The 21022-nt window shown below is 35.4% G+C and overlaps 1 protein-coding gene across 1 annotated transcript in view; it reads left to right on the forward strand.

Annotated features, from left to right (window-relative positions):
- Positions 1 to 21022, forward strand: part of Cep128 (centrosomal protein 128kDa) — a 294901-nt gene that overhangs the window by 54548 nt on the left and 219331 nt on the right. Inside the window, exon 9 of the mRNA XM_013013420.1 lies at positions 2121 to 2237. Coding sequence (XP_012868874.1) covers positions 2121 to 2237 — 117 coding nt within the window. The remainder of the gene's footprint in view (positions 1 to 2120; positions 2238 to 21022) is intronic.

Genomic DNA, 21022 nt, shown 5'->3' on the forward strand with positions numbered 1-21022 from the left:
TTTCCTTTTTCAAGATTTTAAATTTTTCATCATAGAGGTCCTTCACTTCTTTGGTTAAGTTAATTCCTAGGTATTTTATTTTTTGTGGGGCTATTACGAATGGAGTTGCTTTCCTAATTTCAGCCCCGCTTTTCTCATTGTTGGCATACAGAAAAGCCATTGATTTTTGAGGGTTACTTTTATACCCTGCTGCTTTGCCAAAGTTTTGAATCAGCTTGAGTAATTTGGGAGTGGAGTCTGTGGGATTCTTTAAATACAAGATCATATCATCTGATATGTACACCCTTACTGTGAGCACTGTTGCTGAAAATTTGGGTGTGTGACTTTTCCCTTTGAGACTCTGGTTTCAGATAATTGAGGTTTAAACTTACAAATCAAATTGCTGGGTCAGATGATACTTAATAATTTTTGTTTGGCTGATTAGCTATATTATTGTTTATAGCAGCTTCCTTGCATCTATCTATAGAGATGAAGTGCTCTGATTTGTCTTCATCCTTTCAAACACTGTTTTTCCAAGATGACCATCCTAATGGATGAAAATAGTTATATATTATTATTTGAGAAGTGTTGACATAAATTTTATAATCAGAGTGAACAATAAAATTGTGTTCATTTTGGAAAAAATAAAATGAATAGACAACTGTGAAAAAGTTATTTATCCAGAATCGTTTTCTATTACAGAAAGTGCTTATTTATATTGGAAGCAGTAGTAACATGTATAGTTTGGTATTAGGTTGATGCATGGATAAATTAGGAGCTTGTTGCTAAAGAGTATTTAGAGGTTTTAATAAAACACTGTTAGTATCATAGTAAGTATCTTAATTATTTTTAAGTAGTGAAATTGGACTGCCAAGACTTATATTTAGTAAGTATAACTACTAATTTTTGTATACCATGCTTGTTTTCTCTTAGCCTTTACTGTCTAATTAAACATACCTATCTCTCTTTTTGAAAGTGCCAGTCCATTGTGCTATAATTTGCAGCCACATTTATCTGTATAACAGAATGACTTTTAGTAAATTTGCTGTGTGCAGCCTTACACAATCCAGTTTACAACATTTCAACAAGCCAGTGAGGTCCCTCAGAATCAGACCTTTCTTGGTTTCTTGTCAAACACAGAATTGATGGCAACACAGTTTTTAATAGTAGGACTGTATTTATTACTTCTTTTTTGTCAGTTATGGGGCTTGAACTTGGGGCCTGTGTGCTGTCCCTGAGCTCCTTTGCTCAAGATTAGTGCTCTACAACTTTGAGCCACAATGCCACTTCCCGTTTTCTGGTGGTTAATTGGAGATAAGAGTTTCATGGACTTTCCTGCCTGGGCTGGCTTTGAACTTTGATCCTCCGATCTCAGCCTCCTGAGTAGCTAGGATTATAGATGTGAGCCATCCTTGCCTGGCTTATTACTTCTTTTAAATAAGGACAAAATGTTTGTAGTCACTAAACACATTGTCATATGATGTAAATTTTAATTAGAGGACTGTGTGTTACGGGTTTGAATTTTGGCAGTTTTTAGTGAAGAAAATCTAGTGTCAGAACTAAAAATTCCTCCATTCTAGAATCCAAACTAACCATTTTCCAGTTTGCCTTTAGTATTTGATCTTTTGCAGTTCAATATTTGTAGCAGATCACTGTTTAAAAGATTGACAAAGTATGAAAACCCCTTTTAATTCCAAGTTACACACAAACATCACTGCTTTCCTAGGCAGGTTATCCACATGGAGAATAAGAACCAAAGCAAACTAAAAGCAGTTTATCATTAATTGGGTAATAAATGCAGTTGTTGGCACAACTGGCATTTTACTCTAAATCACCAGAGGGCACTCTTTTCTAGTATATTACTTTGAACTCTACTAATTGAATTATTATATTGTCCTTTGAAAATTCTGGTCCAGTTATTAAGATCCAGGTGGGGATTATGGGGAGACTAATGATTGCTTTTGCTAGTAATTTCCAGTGAATTTTTAGGTCAAGTGTTTTCTAATTAGAGTCATTGGAAAGGTCCTATTAAAAAATCAGAATTCTGTGCTTTAGGCAGTGATGTGTCTGACACACACAGTATCTCCTCAATTTAATCACATCAGCTTTCTTCATTTCTCTCTCTCTTTGTTTATATAAAGGTTTCAGATCGGGTGGAGCGACGGCTTCAGGAAATAGAAAGAGAGATGCGTACAGAAAGAGAGCTGGTGGAAAGACGTCAGGACCAGTTGGGACTTATGTCCTTGAAGCTGCAGGAGGTTTGTGACAAGTATTCTCTAGGAGTGTAAATCTTGAATTTATTTAATTTCCTAGTTACACCTGATGATATAGTAAACCCGTTGGAAAAAGTTTAACATACTGTTATAGTATGATATATAGGATCAGACCCACCTTGTTTCATAATTACCCTTTATGTGACCTTGGCAGATTTTGTTCTTTTTAACTCCTCTCAGAATGACTAGTTTACTCTGTGGAAAGAGGGATTGTATTAACGTGCACTTTCCCCAAATGGTGCATAGATAAATGCGTTAATGCTTTAAAGCAGTTATCCCAGTGTATAGTATGGATTCAAAAATTTTTAACTCTGATTATTTTTGGCATAGACTGGACAGATAACATGTAGTCATTTCTGTGTTGTTGGTAGGGACTTCTGTGATGTAGTGGCAGAGGTGGTAGTTATGAAGTATAATGTTGGGCTACAGTACTGACAATCTGGCCCTTGGCAGAAGTTTGCCAACACATGAATTAGGTTATCATCAAACCAGCTCAAAATGCAGTAGAACATTACCCTTTAAGTGTTATTTATTTATTCAATTATTATTATTATTTTTTTTTTTGTTGGTCGTGGGCTTGAACTCTGGTCCTGGGTGCTGTCCCTCAGCTCTTCAGCTCAAGGCTAGTGCTCTACTACTTGAGCCACAGTGCCACTTCCGGCTTTTTCTGTTTATGAGGTGCTGAGGAATCGAACCCAGGGCTTCATGCATGCAAGGCAAGCACTCTAACACTGAGCCACCTTCCCAGCCCAGTGTTATTTATTTTGATGTTTCCGATTTACGACAAAAATAGAGCAATCTTTTTTTTTTTTTTTGATTCCCTGAAGATTCACTAGGTTTTTTTTTTTTTTTTTGGGTCAGTCGTGGGGCTTGAACCGGTTTTCTGATGGTTTATTGGAGATAAGAGTTTCATGGACTTTCCTGCCTGGGCTGGCTTTGAACCACGATCCACAGATCTTGGCCTCCTGAGTAGCTAGGATTGCAGGCGTGAGCCACAGGCACCCAGCTAGTTCTTAATGTTGAAGAGTGGGAATTTTTGCTAGGCAGTGGTGGCTCTCTCTTGTAATCTTAGTTACTCTGGAGGCTGGGATCTGAGAATCATAATTGGAATCCAGCCCCAGCAGAAGACTCCATGAAACTCTTATGTCCAATTCATCATCAATAAGCTAGAAATGGAGCTGTGGTTCAAGTGGTAGAGCATCACCCTTGAGGGAAAAAACCAAGTGAGAGCTTGAGGCCCTACTTTCAAGCCCCAGTTATAATTTTTACTGACTTTGAAATGTACATTTCTTGTAAGAGTACAAAAGATCAGAGTGGCTGAAATCCACTGAATTCAAATTCTTACCACAGCAGCACACAAAATGCATCAATGACTATTAGCATATAATATAGGAATTTCCATAACATTTTTAATAGGTGAAAAGAAAGCAAAGCTTTCTTTCTCTCCTTAAACATGACCTTCCCAGAACAGTCTAAGCCATTTAACTTGGGAGCAGAAGAAGCCTAAATCAATCTTTTTTTTTCTTTCTGTTTCCCCTGCAGTGTTTATGATCCAAAACCACCTTTTAAAAATGTATAGGTCACTGCTTATATTAAAGTGACAAAATATGAAATTAAACATCTCTTATCAACAGTGATCCTCTATTGTATTACCACAGATGGAATTCCAAATCACAGTTCAAGCTTTTAGTCAAATTGACAATTACAGTACAAACACACAGGCTTTGACTCTCAAGAACAGGGATGGGAGGCAATCTTCCCTCTCCCTCTTTCTTTGTAATTTTGTGCATTCTGCAAAGAGAGAAGGAAATAAGTACAGAAAATTTCTCTAATTTTCACTTGCTAAAAAGAACAATTGTCTTTTCAATACTATTCTTATGTTCACCAGATGCAATTTGCCTTGAGAACAAATGTATAAAAATCAAGGTTAGAAAAAAAAAGACTACCCACATGCTGTATCTAATTATTCAACCAAGTATCCTTTTCTAAGTAATTACCAACCAACAAGGTATGCCTCGTTTTGTGAAATAGAGCAAAATGGAATTTTAGAAATCAAAAGCCAATTTTTCTTTCAAGCTTGCATTATAATTTTTGGGTTGCAAGTTTTGTTCCTAATTTTGAATTGGCAGTATCTCCTGATGTTTAAGAAAAAAACCTGCCAATTGATAAAGGTTAATGATCTGCAAACATACATAAACGTATTTTTGGAACTTTTAGGTAGTCATTGCCTACAAGAAAAGTTTCTGAAATATTTACAGAAATCTTCAACAGATTTACTTTCTATAATGATAATGATACAATGTAAGAAATGCAATAAAATAAGAAGCTTGATATCAGTCTTCATTAAGACAGACAGAGAGACAAATAAACAGATCAGTCAAAGGCTATAACCTAAATATAGTCCTAAGGAAAAAATCAATAATCTCATAATGAAAGACATCCCACAAAATCAATTGTATAGGACCCTGAGAAGTTGATCATGAATGAAAACTGAAAAATTATATGATTAAAGGAAATTAACATAGACATAGCTAAATATTACATGTGTACCAGAGCTTCTCTCTTGGATTGGAAAAGAAAGTCGCTAGCAAAATTTGTCCCAAATCCTTAAGTCAAATCAGAGCATTGTAATGATATTGATTTCCTGACTCTGATCACTGTATTGATTAAAAAGCATATAAAAATCATATTTTAAGTATAAACATATTTACATGAGGTGGCTCATGCCTGTAATCCTCGCTGCTCAGGAGGCTGAGATCTGAGGATCGCGATTCAAAGCCAGCCTGGATAGGAAAGTCCATGAGACTCTTATCTCCAATAAACCACCAGAAAACCAAAAGTGGCTCTGTATTACCATATGTCATATATATTTTCAAAAAGCTCTAATCTTTTACATTTTTTTAACAGTTGTTGAAGGCGATTATTTTCCCCCATATTCTTATTAGTATTCCTAGGTTATTATTCTTAAAATTTTTTGTCAGGCTGGTGAATATTTTTGTTTAATGAAAGCAGTGTCAATCATTAGAAACTGGTGGAAGGGAGCCAGTCTCCTGTTATTGTTTGGAATTTTTAAGGAATGGTTCACTCTCTTCTGTTGGTTTTTTCCCTCTGGTCTGAACAAAAGGGCTGTAGTGCTATGGAATCTACTTGGTTGAAGTCTCATTTATTTGCATTTCCTTAGTAGTGAATTTGACAGCTTCTTATGTTTTTGTCATCCATCTGCATTTGTGTTTGTGGAGATTTCCTGTTTATAGCTTTTGCTCATTTTAATATCTTGGATTATCTGAATTTCCTCAAGGATTGGGTTTTTTAATGAAGGGAGACTGGAGTCTAAGTTGTCAGAGTATGGGCTTTGAGTATTTGTTTGTTTCCTCTCTAATTTCAATGCTGCTTCTGTTAGATAACTAGCTTCCTGTCCCATCTGACTGTGTTCTAAGGGCTCCACTATTGATGCACTGATGCCATTTTGTCTTAGTTATTATAGCTGCTATTATCTTTTGTAAATTATAATAAAAATATTTCCTCATGCTCCATGAGAAATTATCCTGCCATTTTGATGGTAAATATAGGTAGATAGATAGATTAGTTTGAAGAGTAGGTATTTTATAATGTTTTTCAATAATATTGTATAAAAGTTGTCCATTGAAACTCTAATCCATATTTTACTAGAGTTATTCCTAGGTGCCTTATTTTTTTCCCCTTTCTACTGGGAATGGAATATTTCTTTGATTGCATCTTAATTGGTTATTTATATGTGGCTCTTTATAACAATTTTTGCTCTTATTCTTATAAATCATAATGTTACTGGCATTTGACATTTTAAAGGCAGTTGTCAGGTGTGATGACTATGCTTCTAATTCCCACTGCTCAGGAGGCTGAGCCCAGGAAAATAACGATTCAGGGCCAACTTTAACGAAAAGTTCATGGAATCCCCATCTCAGTCAATAAGCTGGACATGGAATATTATCTGGAATCCCAGCTGTAGAGGACTCCAGAGGTAGGAGTGCTGCAGGCTGAGTCTGATACTGTTTGAAAAATAATCTACAGCAAAAAGTGTTTGAGGCATGGTTCAAATGGTACAGCGCTTGCTTAGCAAGAACAAAGTCCCGAGTTCAAACCCAGCTTTGTTTCCCCTTTCCCTCACCCCAAACAGAACTCAATTTTATTTGTGTATGACTTTTACTCTCCCACCCCAATGGCTGGAGTCTGAAGTCCAACACTGAACAAGAATTCGATTTCTATGTTTCTGAGATGTCAGCATCCTGATTTTGAGTGCAGCTAAACACAGTATGTTAGGAAAGTTCTTTCCAGCCCTCACTGACATGAGAACTTCAGTCTGTGTTGATAAGTTTAAGTTTGCTTGACAAGCATCCTTGACCCCACCAAAACCTTGCATTTTTGGTTGCTTTCTTTGGTGTAATTTACTCACACATTTTTACACAATGTTTTATACGTTTTGTTTTTATACATTGCTGAATTAATTGTTTTATTTAGCATTTTTATATTTATGCTTATTAGTAAGAACAGTTCATAATTTTCTTTTCTTTTGCCAATCCTGGGCCTTGAACTTTGGGCCTGGGCTCTGTCCCTGAGCTTCTTTTGTTTAAGACTGGTATTCTACCACTTAAGTCACAGCACCACTTCCAGGTTTCTTTGAATAGCTTATTAGAGATAAGGGTCTCACAGACTTTCCTGCTTAGTCTGGCTTTGAACCAAGATTCTCAGATTTCAGCCTCCTGAGTAGCTTGGATTACAGTCCTGAGCCACTGGTGTCCAGCCAGTTCATAATTTTCTTTGTCCTGACTTTTGTTTTAGAAGCAAAGTCACAATAAATTTATCTAAAATGGGTCAATACATTCCTTCTTCTATATCCTGGTTCTGTTTGCTTAAGAGAAAGGTTCTCTTTCTTTAATATTTGTTAAAAGTCAACATTAGACTTTTTAAAATCTGCTGCTTATATCAATACCTGCAGTTGTTTGTATTTTAACATTTATGAGCTTATATAGCCTTTTAATTTATTTAGTAAATTTGATAATTAATGGGTTTAGGTTTTTTGTGTTTTTGTGTTTTCTTTTTTGTCAGTTGTGGGATCTGAACTCTGGGCCTGGGCTGTCCCTCAGTTCTTCAGCTCAAGGCTAGCGCTCTACCACTTGAGCCACAGCACCACTTCGGGCTTTTTCTGCTCATGTGGTGCTGAGGAATCGAACCCAGGGCCTCATGCATGCAAGGCAAGCACTCTACTACTGAGCCACCTTCCCAGCCCGGGTTTAGGTTTTTATCTATTTTGTGTATTTTGAAATTTACTTTAAAAAGCAATCATGGGTGGCAGGGAGGTTGGAGTTGGGGAGGTGGGGAGGAAAGGGATCGTAGGGGAAAAACAAAGGAGGGGCTAAGAAGCTTGATAGGAAATGGACTCATTACCTTGCTTATGTAACTGTACCCCTCTGTACAGTATCTTTACAACAAAAAATATATATTAAAAAGCAGTCATAGCCCTTTATTATTATTTACTTCCTCCCTTTTCATTTGCTTATTAGATATACAATTATTTTATTAGTTTTCCTTTTTGACCATCTTTGTTTATTGCTTCATTAGATTCTTCTTTTATCTTCATATTACCTTTTCTATCTTTTGGAATTGCATACTAGACAATTATTTCTCTGAAATAAAAATATTGGTATATTTATCACCAGATTAGTACTTGTCTTCCTTCCCTTCCCTTCCTCCCTTGTTTTTTCCTTCACTCTCCCCATTTCTTTTTCTTCCTCCTCTTTTCATTTACAAGTCTTATTTGTTATGTAGTTGAAAACAATTTTGAACTGTTTGTGTGGTGTGTGTGTGTGTGTGTGTGTGTGTGTGTGTGTGTGTGTGTGAACGTGCGTGTACATGTACGCCAGTCCTAGGGCTTGAATGCAGAATCTGGGTGTTGTCCCTGAGTTTTTTTTGCTCAGGGCTAGCAACCTACCACTTTAGCCACAGCTCCATTTCCAGCTTTTTGGTAGTTAATTGGAGATAAGAGTCTCAGGGACTTTCTTGCCTGGGCTAGCTTTGAACCTCAATCCTCAGACCTCTGTCTCCTGAGTAGCTACTATTACAGTCACGAGGCACTGGCACCCAGATATTTTCTGTTTCTTTTGACAGGTAATTTTCTATGTTACTGTGTGTGCATGCACACACATACATAGGTCAAGTTTGTTAAATTTCTTCCCCTTTTCTGTTCTTAATTATTATATCAATCTGAATCCTCCATTATAATAAAGATTGTCAATTTCTCCCTGTGAGTTTTTTCAATTATGTTTTATTTTTTAGTACCTGTGGTTTCTTGGATATAGTTTAACTTCTTCTTGGTACATTTTCAAATGTCTAGTTTGCTATTAAGCTATTTTTAAGGTTGCTGTTTTCATGACATGTAATTTTTACTCTATTTTAATCCTTCCTCTATAGTTTTAGTTTGAGCTGAGCTTAACAAAAAAGAAATTTCATTATGTAAATTTATGCCTTTTAATGGCTGGGTCAGTTAATCCTACTTATTGTGATAATTGATACATTTTGAAATATTATCCTCTCTTTATTGTCCTGCCTCCCTTCTTACTGATTTCTGATGTATTGGATGTGTTTTATATTATTCATTTTTATACTTTTTATTTGCTTTGAAGTTGTAGATTATATTTGCCTTTTTTGATGGCTATTCTAAAAATGTAGAATGTAACTATTGAACTGTATTTCTTCCTTTCGTTGGCACACATCTTATCTCTAGGTAGTTGTACAAAGGAATTGCCGTCCAGCAGAACAGTTTATGAGCACAACGTGTCTTGGCCAATGCCATTTCTTTCACCAGGATCACCTTCTTTCTAACCCCTTCTTTCAGTTTTCTTAATTTTGTAAGATATACATGGAATTTTTTGTGTTAGTACATAGGCTTAAACTCAGGGCCTGAGTGCTGTCTCTGAGATTTTTTTTTTTTTTTTGCTAAAGGTTAGTACTTTACCACTTGAGCCACAGCTCTGTATCTGGCTTTTCAGTGATTAATTGGAGATGAGAGTCTCATGGACTTTCCCTGTTTCTGCTGACTTCCAACCTTGATCCTCAGATCTCAGCCTCCTTAGTGGCTAGGATTACAGGTGAGAGCTACTAGCACCTGCCTGATATTTTTCTTTTGACTCATTAGACATTCTTGTTACTCCCTTGGAGAGCCTTTCTTGTCTCCCTGGTTTCTGGAATAACTCCTGTGTCATTGACCACTGTTACCTTACTTAGCCTACACTTAATAGGCTGTAATTGTTTGCTTACAATTTGTGCATACTGTCGAGCCTTATCTCTGGACTTGCAGCCCAGTGTTCTGTTTTGCACACTGGATGTCCTTCAGTGGACAGTTGCTGGGGGAGTGGGTGTTGCTCTCGAGTGTAAAGGATCCTTTAATTTCTTAGACTTATTCAGGTGAAAAAAAATGGTTTTCACGCAGTTTTAATACACTATATATACTGTTGCTCTTATTCTTGCAGAGCAGAAAGTGAAGGTGAACTAACTTCTTCTTTGATGTTCAGCATGCAATGATTTAAGTGATTAAAAAAGCCTTCCATCCATCAATGTTCAGTAATTTAATTACAAACAACCCAATTTTATAAAAAGAACAGTTTCCCTAGCAAGTTGCTAATTTTCAGATTGTATTGACAACTAAGTGAATAAACTAGCCAAATCTTCACAATAAGGATTGTTTGGTATTTTTAGCATATAACAGACATGTTAGAAAAATAGTTTAGGTCAGATTTTTAGTTTCTGGTATGCTGAGGTTTGAACTCAGATCTTGGTACTTACTGAATAAGGTTTGTGCCGCTTGAGTCACATCATCAGGCTGAAAGAAAATTTTACAATGGGGGTACCTAGATTCACAAATTTTGAAAACAATACCTTTGAAAAATCATTTCTGGAATAACATTTCTAGAAGAACATTAATTTATTTCTGTGAATGAAACTGACCGTTCACATAACTGTTTCCTTTGTAGTTCAGCAGCAATGTTAGTCATTTTTATTGATGAGACATTGCAAGTAATGGATAGGAAAGAATGCCTTTTTTTTTTTTTTCTATTATGGAGCTTGAAGTCAGGGGCTGGCTGTCCCTGAACTTTTTTGCTCAAGGCTAGTGCTTTTCCATTTTGAGCCACAGCTCCCCTTCTGGTTTTCTGGAAATCCAAGTCTCATAGACTTTCCTTCCTGGGCTTGGTTTTGACCACGATCCTCAGCTCTCAGCCCTCGGAGAAGCTAGGATTACAGGCATGAGCCACTGGTGCCTGGCTTGTTTTTGTTTTTGCTTCCTTTTGTGTTTGTATTTGAGACTGTTTTGCTACACAGTCTTGGAACGCCTATCCTCCCACCTCAGCCTCCATAGTGCTGTGTACTGTATGCGCTGCCAGACCCATCCTACTAGAGACTTTTTAAGAGACTGCAAGATACAGTTATTTTCCTTTGCTTGTTTTGAATGCATAAGGGCAACAGTGTTTAATGTAGGTTTTCCACATGACTTTCATACTTTCATTCGGTGTTTCAGATAGAGTGATAAACATGGGATAAATTCCTAATAGGGAATTACTATATCCTTTGACCACTAGTCGTCAGTATTGAACCATTATTTGTGAGCTAGCAGCACTTGTTATTAAAGTTGCCCATCTTATTTACAAACTGATTTTTCATTAGCTTTTTTTTCTTAGCATACTTGGCATACACGTTGCAACTGAAAGAAATCTAATTAACTATTCACTGCTTTAAAATTTAAATTTGAAGCTATCTTCTTCCCACTGTTAACAATTAAAATGATACGTTGAGCATTGCATATTAAGACAGCTGCTGCACTTAACAGTAGAACTCTCTTGTCTGCCCTGGCTGGCCTCTGTGCTGTTCCTTTATGCTTTGTACTCAGGGTGCCCCCACCCCAACTTTTCACCCTCTTTCCTGCTTCTTCTTTTCCTCCTATCAAATGAACTTCCTAAATGTGGTCAAACACAGAGTTCATTCTGGAATCACATATTCTCTTACTTCTGTCTATTTTCATATTTCTGAGCTTTACTGAAGTGTTCCAATGATTCTTTTTCTAATGTTTAATTTTATGTGAGCCTCTTTTTCTTCTTATTTGTTTTTTTCTGATCTATAACCATTGCCTTTTATAGTGTTCTACCCATTCCAAATGTACTGCTCATTTTCTGTTGGTACCTTAATGCTCTTTATTTTTCTCTTTTCTAATCTTTTTTTCCCCCTTTATTTGATAGGACATGTTTTAAAGCTCTCTCAACTTTCATTGCATTTCTAATTATATTTCTATTAAGTATCCTTAATCCCCCCCCACTACTGCAACGGGTATTATTTATTGATCAGGATGTGATAAACCAAGCAATAAATACTAACTAATAAATAGGCAGTTAATACACAGTAGATAATAAATAATTTGGATCATTTTAAAATATCTTTATCCATATTATGGTCAAGTTTTAGAACAGTATTTAGATCTGTAATCTTGTCTGGTCATTTGCTGGGCCTGCGTGCCCCCACAGTTTCCTGGGATTGAAACCCAGTAGTTAGTACACTAGTACTGCCACAGTCCTACTATGTGTCAGGTACTGTGCTGGCATCTATGGATTTAGAGTCATCTAAAATGTCTTGGGATTGGACAATCCCCAGTTCAGTTGAGGAAATAGAGCTATTGACAATGATTATTTTCTAGCAAGAGACTAATTCTAAACTTTAGAATAGTGTAGGCCCTTTGGGACAGTTGGGGTAGGATTAGGCCTTTTTTTCAAGTCATTTAAGGAATTTTCCTATAACTGCTTCTTTGCTTCTTGCTATGTGTTCAGTACTTTGCCAGACAGCAGCTGAAATGCTAATTTACATTCTGACTTACAGTAGCTTTGATTCACACCACTGCTCTTTCTTATCATTTCATGCCATGCTAATTGTTTTCTTCCCTCCTTTATGTTTGTTGCCTGTGCATTATTTTATTCTTTTCCTTTCAATGACAAAGTAAACACCATTCTCTGCAAGGTTGTGAAAGTACCATTAGCGTCAACATGCTGATAAAAAGGAAATGGATGAAAAACAGTGATTGGTTATTATGGGATTTATCTCTCAAAGGTGCTTGGACACCATTTGGCACAGCTTGAAGTGTGCAGGACCAGATCTATCACATTCTTTAGTCTTCTCTGTTTTTTGTTTTTCTCCCTTAATTTCTCTCCTTACTCCCAGTCCCGTATTCAGCTCTTATTTCTTACTATTTTCTTGGATTTTGATTATTTCAGATGACACTAAAACACTTCTAAAATTCCTTCTAAAATGTTCTTGCAAACATTTTCTCCTAAAATTTCTTCTAGAAAAGAAATTGCAAGAGATTTTACAGGATGATTGTTTTAAGTTTGTACTTGATTCTTGAATTTCAATTTAGAGAAAACTTCTGAGTGGTTCATGGATACTGCAGACATAGCCTGTACCAGTCATTGTGGTATTGGGAGGTATTCAAGGCCCAGTATTTAATAGTGATAAAGCAAAGATTTAAGGCCTATAAATATATTCTACATCATAGAAGTAGCTTGCCAATTGTTAATGACTGGATTCCTTTGAAGGGTGCAGTTTTAAGAGATGATGTGATATAAAGTTTCCCTGAAATGCCTATCTTCTCCTTTCCATATAATTAACACTTATGTGGGATCTCCAATGGCACAGTCATTGTGTGGCTCTTATACAATTAACACTTATGTCATGTCTTCTTACACATTTTACTTTATTATAAAATATTACCTCAGGCTCTTAATTATGAAATGCAATGCATTTTTTGCCTCTTTTTCACCCCTCAACTTCAACTTTTTCTAAATTTCTGGTTTTACTAATTTATACTGTTAAGTTACATTCAAGTAATTTTTGAAAACTGTATTTTTCAGGATATCTTCATAAATTGATGAATTTATGAATAGCTTCTTCCTTCTTACCCTGTTTGGACATAGTGTCCATAAGGTTCTTGACTCTTTCTCTGTCTTTTTTTTCTCCTGCCAACATTATTCTTATGTATGCTGTTGTCTATATTCTTTAGGAGTTCTTTGGGGCCGGGAGTGTAGCTGAGGGGTAGGTAGAGTGCTTGTTTAGCAAGTACAAGACCTTGGATTCAATCCCTAGCACCACAAGGAAACCAGAAAAGCAAATAAAGTTACTTGTACCGTCCTGCTATTACACCTTTTAAAAAAGGATGTGCATAATTGTTTTTCACAGTACTTCAGATTCTGTTTGGAAATAGTAGGTGTTTACATTATAAAGAAATACTTGTTTTAATACCATGAGTGGTATTTATGTCTGATACATTTTTTGGTGTTTATACCATTAATAGCTCTTTAAGTATTATAGAATGTGTATCATACTATGTGTATTTATTTGCTCTTGCTGGTATTGTCATTGCAAATTATAAAAAAGTTGAAAGAATCTGCGTTACTTTATGCAGTACCATATGCAGATAGACATTGAGTGTTGTTAATGCTATGATGATGATGAAAAATGTCTTCTGCCCTTGTTGACTGAACAGCTGCCTGACAATAGACCGAGACTTTCTGTGTGCAGGACCTGTTTAATTTCTATGTTATTCTTTTCTTGAAGAGGGGATATTTTTGACTACAGTTTCAGTGAATTTATGCTAGACCATCTGTTTATAAAGTCCTTTCCCATCATTATCGATTAATATTTATTGGGCAACTACTGAGTGCATAGTAATATTGTGAAAACAAAGATCACTTTGCTACAGATAGATGTATTCATTGACTTAATACTGTTTTATTTTTATTAGAAAACACTTAAAAAAGCCAAAGTCATAAAATAACACTAACTCTGAACAGTGAAAGATGTTGTATATTTTATAAGGCTTTCTGTTCAAAGCCATATCAAATCTGAGACATTCTAATTTAAATTTCCATAATTACCAATGATCTCCTGTTTGTCAACAATTCTGAGTCAGTGGTCTTATATTTAGAAAGTCAAATGAAATATCATATTGCACTGGATTTCTAATAAAACTGAATCTCTTTTTTTTTGAGAGGAAACTACTCAGATAAAAATGCTAAGAGCATTTGCTGTTTGATTTTGTAGGAAATCCTGGAAAGTGCACTTGTTGGGCTCACATTTAACTTTACTTGCAAGATTTTTATTAAGTAAAAGATTGCATAAAATATAATCTGTTCCAGTAAAAGCAATGGCATTTTAAGAGAGTAATACTTATTACCATTGTTGTTTTTGAATTAAAGAAGTTCAAAGACTTGTATGTATTTTTAGGAGACCAACTTTTTATGTAGTAATTAAGATTTTGTTTTGCATATTGGCAAATTTAATAGCATTTGAAGAATGAAATAGAGATTTTTATCTCAGTTATTTTTAGTAGACTTTTGCTGATTCATCCATGATCTCTGGCTTTGTCTCCCATGTGGCCTTTGGCAAAGGATTGGGGTAAAGATTATGGTCCTGGAGCAGAGCAAAAGAAATTGGCTGTCACGGTGATTGAACCCATGACCTTGTTTGGCTTCATTGGCTCCAGGTGCCCTAAACTGTCACCAACTCCATAAATACAGGCCTAGTGCAACTGAGAGAAGTTTGCTCATTCCTTGGGGGGAAATAGGTCAGTAGAAAGTGCCCACGTTTTCTTCTGCAGTAATTTATATATGAGAGCATTTGGTTCCTTAGATAATAAATAGCATATTGTATAAAGAGAGAGAGAGAGTAGAAATCCAACAACATATAGGCCATTCTTAAAGTGAAATTGTGTGAAATGAATTTTATGATTGACAGCCTCAGATACCTTTAACAAATATTAAGGATTACAGTTGCTATCAGAAATAATGTCTAACTTCTGATATCTCCAAATAAGCTATGCTTTATTGAGCATGTATATATTCTTGCACAGCAGATGTCTTTAAAATTTTTAAAAACTATTTTTATTTAGTTGTACAAAGGAGTTGCTGTTCAAAACTGGCATCCTGTGACTTTACTCACATCCTTATCTCTTCCAACTGAAAATACATTAAGTTCAAATGTCAGCAAGTTTTAAAAATTTCACCTTTATCCTGACATCTCAAACATTTGTATGGTGTCACTAAGACAATCCCACCTTAATTTATGAAAGTGTGTGTGTGTGTATGTATGTATGTGTGTGTGTGTGTTTGTGTGTTTGTTTGCTTGTTTTAGATGTACACAGTATAGAATTTTCTTTCTTTACTCACAGCTGAAAAATACATTTCTTTGAGCAATTTAAGTGAAATCTGCCTAGTTATTTTAGAGTTAGATATTGTTAAGGGTTGAGAATATGAATATGTTGTTTTCTTTCTTGAAAAGGCTTCTCTTTCTCTCTCTCTCTCTCTCTCTCTCTCTCTGTTTTTTTTTTTTTGGCTTAGATAATCTTCAATTGGAGGAACTTAAAAGGCTAAAAGTTTCCATGACTAGCTAGTTCTCATGGGGGAGGAATCTCTAGCTTTATTTAGGAAACAAAACAGTATTTAGACATTTGAAGAACTGGACAGAAATGAAATCTATGTTAACTTTAATGTGTAGCACTAATTCTAAGTCACATATATATATATATATATATATATATATATATGTTCCTTTCCAAAATATGTATTGGTGTATTGATGTTATATGGTGGTGGATAGGATGCAGGTTTCCATGGAGTATTTTGATACTAGCCACCAGACTCCTATCTTTAAAAAATTCCTAATTTCCATTATAATGTATACCCAATCCTATGTTTGAGATATCTTTAAGGCTGTTCAAATTTTGTAAGATACAGAAATATAATCAACCTATATATTTATTTTATAGATTATGTGATCTAATTGGATCATATTGGTTCAATAAGTTAGAACATTTGTTGTCTAGTTTTTGTACTTAAATGAACAATTTAAACATGAAAGTATAGTGAGAGCAATTGTTTTCTAGTTCTCAGAGATGTAAGTTCTTCATATGACTACTTGAACATAATAGCGTCTGATTTGATAGTTGATGAAGCTGCTGACCGTCCTGTTTAATACGTACTTTGATTTGTTTTCCTATAGCTCTGTGGTTTTGCCCATGACTCATCTCTATGTGCTTGCCCTTGTGACCACAGCCGATGCAGTTGCAGTCCTGCTGAGTGATTAGGATGAGCCAGGACACTTTATGTTCCTAATTTTTCTCTCAGAATTTCAGTGGCCTGTGTGGGAGTTCACATGTGATCTTCATTATAACCAAGCTTGCTGGTCCATTGGAAGCAGACAAAGCGCTTGTAATTCTCTTTTTGGTCTACATCTGTGAGTGTGTTATCTGTTAGAGCCTCTTGGTAAACATATTTATTGTCAATGATATAGGAGGTTTTATGTTTAGATGAAAGGTCTACACACATTTCCCTCTCCCCTCTCCCCTTCTTGTTAAAAGAAAAGGCTGCATTTTGGGGATTATATAGAACTGTGAGAGTTCAGAAACATCTATTTCTAAGGAACTGCAGCAATACAATAGTCAGTACATTTGTCTTTTTAATGGAAATAGGCATACTTAAGGAAAAAAGGAAAAATTGTTGTTATTAAAGATTTAAATATGCCCCAGGGACCCTCTATTAAGGCTCAGTGTTGTTGCTGTGATCTTAAAAGTATAAAAGACAATCTGAATTCTGGAGCAGGGCACATGAGAGCTTTATAGTTAAGCTGCTCCTGAGGGAGGAAAAAAAGCTTTAAAAGGCAAAACAACAGTGTCAGAAATTCATTGGCATGTGATGTGTTCTCCTCCTTTAAAGTAACTGCTTTTTCTGGGTCAGTTTTAATATAATAAGATGCTTGATCTGAGTCAAATGGAAAGAAATCTACTGCAGGCTTATACCTCTAAAAAGGGTACTAAGCGAGTTAAAGTTTGTTATTAAGGTTTAAAGAAATGGCTTGTAATTTCAATTCAGTTATTTTTCAAAATGCTTCTCTTTGAGTATTATCTGTTCTCTGAAGTTTAAAGTGCTTCAGTATACACTTAATAGGTTGTAAGAGTTTGATTATCCTGTCTTTCATTTTGAATTAGATAATGTAGAAAATTTGGTTCAATATTCTGGGCTAGAATACTGCACCTGTGTTTACTTGTTTACTGACTCTTGGTGTTTAGAAGGAAGAGATGATGTTTCAACTTAATGGTATTTTTTTGATGATACAGAAGTGTAGTTATTTGATCTGGATTACTGTTTAATGCCTCACTTTTATTCCTTTTATTGAGAATGATGGAATTTAAGTTTCTCATGAACATTTCTAAGACTTACATACCCTTAGAAAACAAAGAGAAATAAAAAAGAAAGAAGAATATTAAAGAAAAATGTCACAGTAAATAGAGGTGCAACAGAAAAGCATATTATTTTAGAAAAGTAATATTGTCAATGACTGATCAGGTGTAGAGGTGAGGAAGAAAAGAGTATTACAACACTATTTAGTATATTTCTGTATATTCCAGAGAATCAAAAGTTCTTTTATTAAACCACATATGAAATTAGGACTTTAAAAAAAAATAACCAGTTGACTTTCAGAAGAGTTAGGTTTAGGTAATGTTTCATTTATAAATTAGAAAACTTATTGATTTTTATTCCTCTAACTCCAAATGACATAGTTAGTATTTATACTACTTATGACAAAAGAAGATTGTAATAACTGTCTGTTTGTGTGAGAATGAAGATAATTATTTTTCATGTTGCTCTTTATGCCCTTTCTTTACAGGGCAGGGAAAGTTGGGTTGTTATATATGGTTATGAGTTAAATGGTTCAAAATCAACATCTGGGATAGAAAGAGATTACTCTGCAGAGCTCAGACAGAAAGACTGAGACCAAGTAGTTGCTATAGTGATCTGGATCTGGTCCTAGGCTAAAATTGGTGAGGGAAATTTTATACTTGTATAGTCTTATTGTATCTACCAATACAGTTAACACTTTTTTTATACTCTTTCTCAGAAAGGGGAATTATTCATTCTTCCCTTGAATGTGGGCTGGGGTTAGTGACTCTCTTCTAGCAAATAGAATATAGAAAAGAAAAATACTAATTTCTCATAGGAAAAAAACTTGGTAGATATCACCTTATCTTGGTCAAGAGTTCAAGTTAACATCAGCAGTCATGAATCATATTTACCCTGTAGAATGGTGCTGTGTCCTGTCACACTGTCTCCTCCGCCCCAGTCAACCCAAGCTCTGTTTAATAATGAGAAGAATCAAATAAATCCAAGTTGAGGAACATTCTATAATATAACCAGACCAGTATGGAAGAAAATGTTTAAGAAAATGAAAAGTAAGGGAATCAAAGAAAGTTTTATAAACTAGAAGAGACTAGAGAAAGAATTCAACTAATGCAGAGTAATACCTTGAATTGAATATTGAACAAAAGGACATTAGGAGGAAAACAAATGACATTTGAATATAGTCTGTATGTAGCTGGGCAAATAGTTTTGTCCCAAGGAAAATGACTTACAAGGTAAATGTACCATGGTTATGTTGGATGATAATTTTAGAGAATAGTTTTTGAAATATATTTGGGAATTCTGAGCTAAACTTTACATTATTTCAACAGGAACTCATTTAAAATCCACTGAGAACCAGATACTAGTAGCTCCTACCTATAATCTTAGCTACTTAGATAAAATCTGAGGCTACAAGTTTGAAGCCAGCCTGGGCAAGAAAGTCAATGAGTCTTTCCTCCAATTAACTATGAAAAAGCTGGAAGTGGAGCTTGTCTCAGGTAGTAGACTGCCAGTGTAGAAAAAGGCAAGGGAGCCAGGCGCTGGTGGCTCACGCCGGTAATCCTAGCTATTCAGGAGGCTGAGATCTGAGGATCGCGGTTCAAAACCAGCCTGGGCAGGAACATCCGTGAGTCTCTTATCTCCAATAAACCACTAGAAAACCGGAAGTGGTGCTGTAGCTCAAGCGGTAGCGTACTCGCCTTGAGCTGAAGAGCTGAGGGACAGTGCCCAAGCCCAGAGTTCAAGCTCCATGACCAACAAAAAAAAAAGGGCAAGGGACAGTGCTCAGGCCTTGAGTTCAAGTTGCAGTACTGGTGCATGCATGTATGTGTGCACGCAAAACCCATAATGAGGAAGTTTTTTACTGTCAAGGATTAAAATGGTAACATCTGCATCAGGAAGAGGTTATTATTTTTTATACTGTAACACTGAAATAACTATTTTGCACATTATAGCAATATTATTAATAATTTTTCAAAAAATGAAACTTGGATGCTTGAGAGAATATTGTAATAAAGAACAATGAGAGAAATCTGAAAAGCCTGATACTTACATAAATGACATAGCTTAGCTGGCCAAGGCAAAGCAAAGTTGTCTATTAGAGATTATAATGGAATATTCATATATATTCAATAGCATATGGTGCTAAATACTTTCTTAAAAATACACAAACACTGCTGAGGAAGAGACTGAATAATCAGAGATAAACAATGATGCCAACAGCAATTTCTAGTTTCTAGGATTTTGTTCAAGAAAACATTAAAATCATCTCCCATTAGCCAAAACTAAATACATTATGCATACAGAATTAAATATTGTGAATTGGACTTGACCTAAAATAAAGAGTAAATATCGGCTTTTAAAATAGTTTAAATTAACTACCTGGAAGATGGTTTGAATTAAATATATTACTATTAATAATTCAGTAATAATAGTTGTTGACTTTTATTTCATATGTTTATATACCAGGTATGAATGTATGTATTTTACAAGTATTTAGCTGTTACTACTACTTTCAAGGTTGGCTGTATAGGTAATGCCATGCAATGATTAAGAGGTAGGCAACTAGTCATTGCAAACAAGGGAAACCATGGGACCTGTGTTTCTTTGGTCCTGGCTTACTTCACTTAATATAATTTTTTCCAAGTTTTCCCATTTCCTAACAAATGAGGCAATGTCATTCTTTCTGATGGAGGCATAGAATTCCATTGTATAGATACATATACCACATTTTCTTGATCCATTCATCTACTGAGGGGCATCTGGGTTGGTTCCATATCTTAGCTATGGTGAATAAACATGGTAACTTTGGTATGATGTTGCTTGTGATCATTTGGGTAAATGCCCAAAAGTGGGATTGCTGGGTCATAGGGCAGCTCTATGTGGAATCTTTTGGGGAACCTCCATACTACTTTCCAAAGTGCTTGAATAAGTTTAAGTTTACACTCCCACCAACAATGCAGTAGGGTTCCCTTCTGTCCACATCCCCTCCAGCATCTGTTGTTAATATAATTCTTGATTATAGCCATTCTAACTGGTGTGAGGTGAAATCTTAATGTTGTCTTGATTTGCATTTCTTTTATGACTAGAGAAGTTGAGCATTTCTTCATGTGTCTATTGGCCATTCTTATTTCCTCTTCAGAGAAGTTTCTCTTTAAGTCTTTAGCCCACTTATTAATCGGGCAGTTGTTTCTTTGAGGATTTGTTGTTGGGGGATTTAATTTTTTTAGTTCTAAGTATATTTTAGATGAGACCCTTGTCCATTGTATTGCTAATGAAGATCTTCTCCCAATCCATGGGCTTTCTATTGATCTTGCTAGCTATGTCCTTTGCCATGCGGAAGCACTGCAGTTTCATGTAATCCCATTTGTCCAACCTTTATTTGATTTGTTGTGTTTCTAGGCCAAAGGCTATGTACATATGACCATAAAAGATGATGTTATAGCTAAGATATGGAACCAACCCAGATGCCCCTCAGTAGATGAATGGATCAAGAAAATGTGGTATATATACACAATGGAATTCTATGCCT

The sequence above is a fragment of the Dipodomys ordii genome, unplaced genomic scaffold, assembly GCF_000151885.1.
Source record: "Dipodomys ordii isolate 6190 unplaced genomic scaffold, Dord_2.0 Scaffold2, whole genome shotgun sequence".
Classification (NCBI taxonomy): domain Eukaryota; kingdom Metazoa; phylum Chordata; class Mammalia; order Rodentia; family Heteromyidae; genus Dipodomys; species Dipodomys ordii.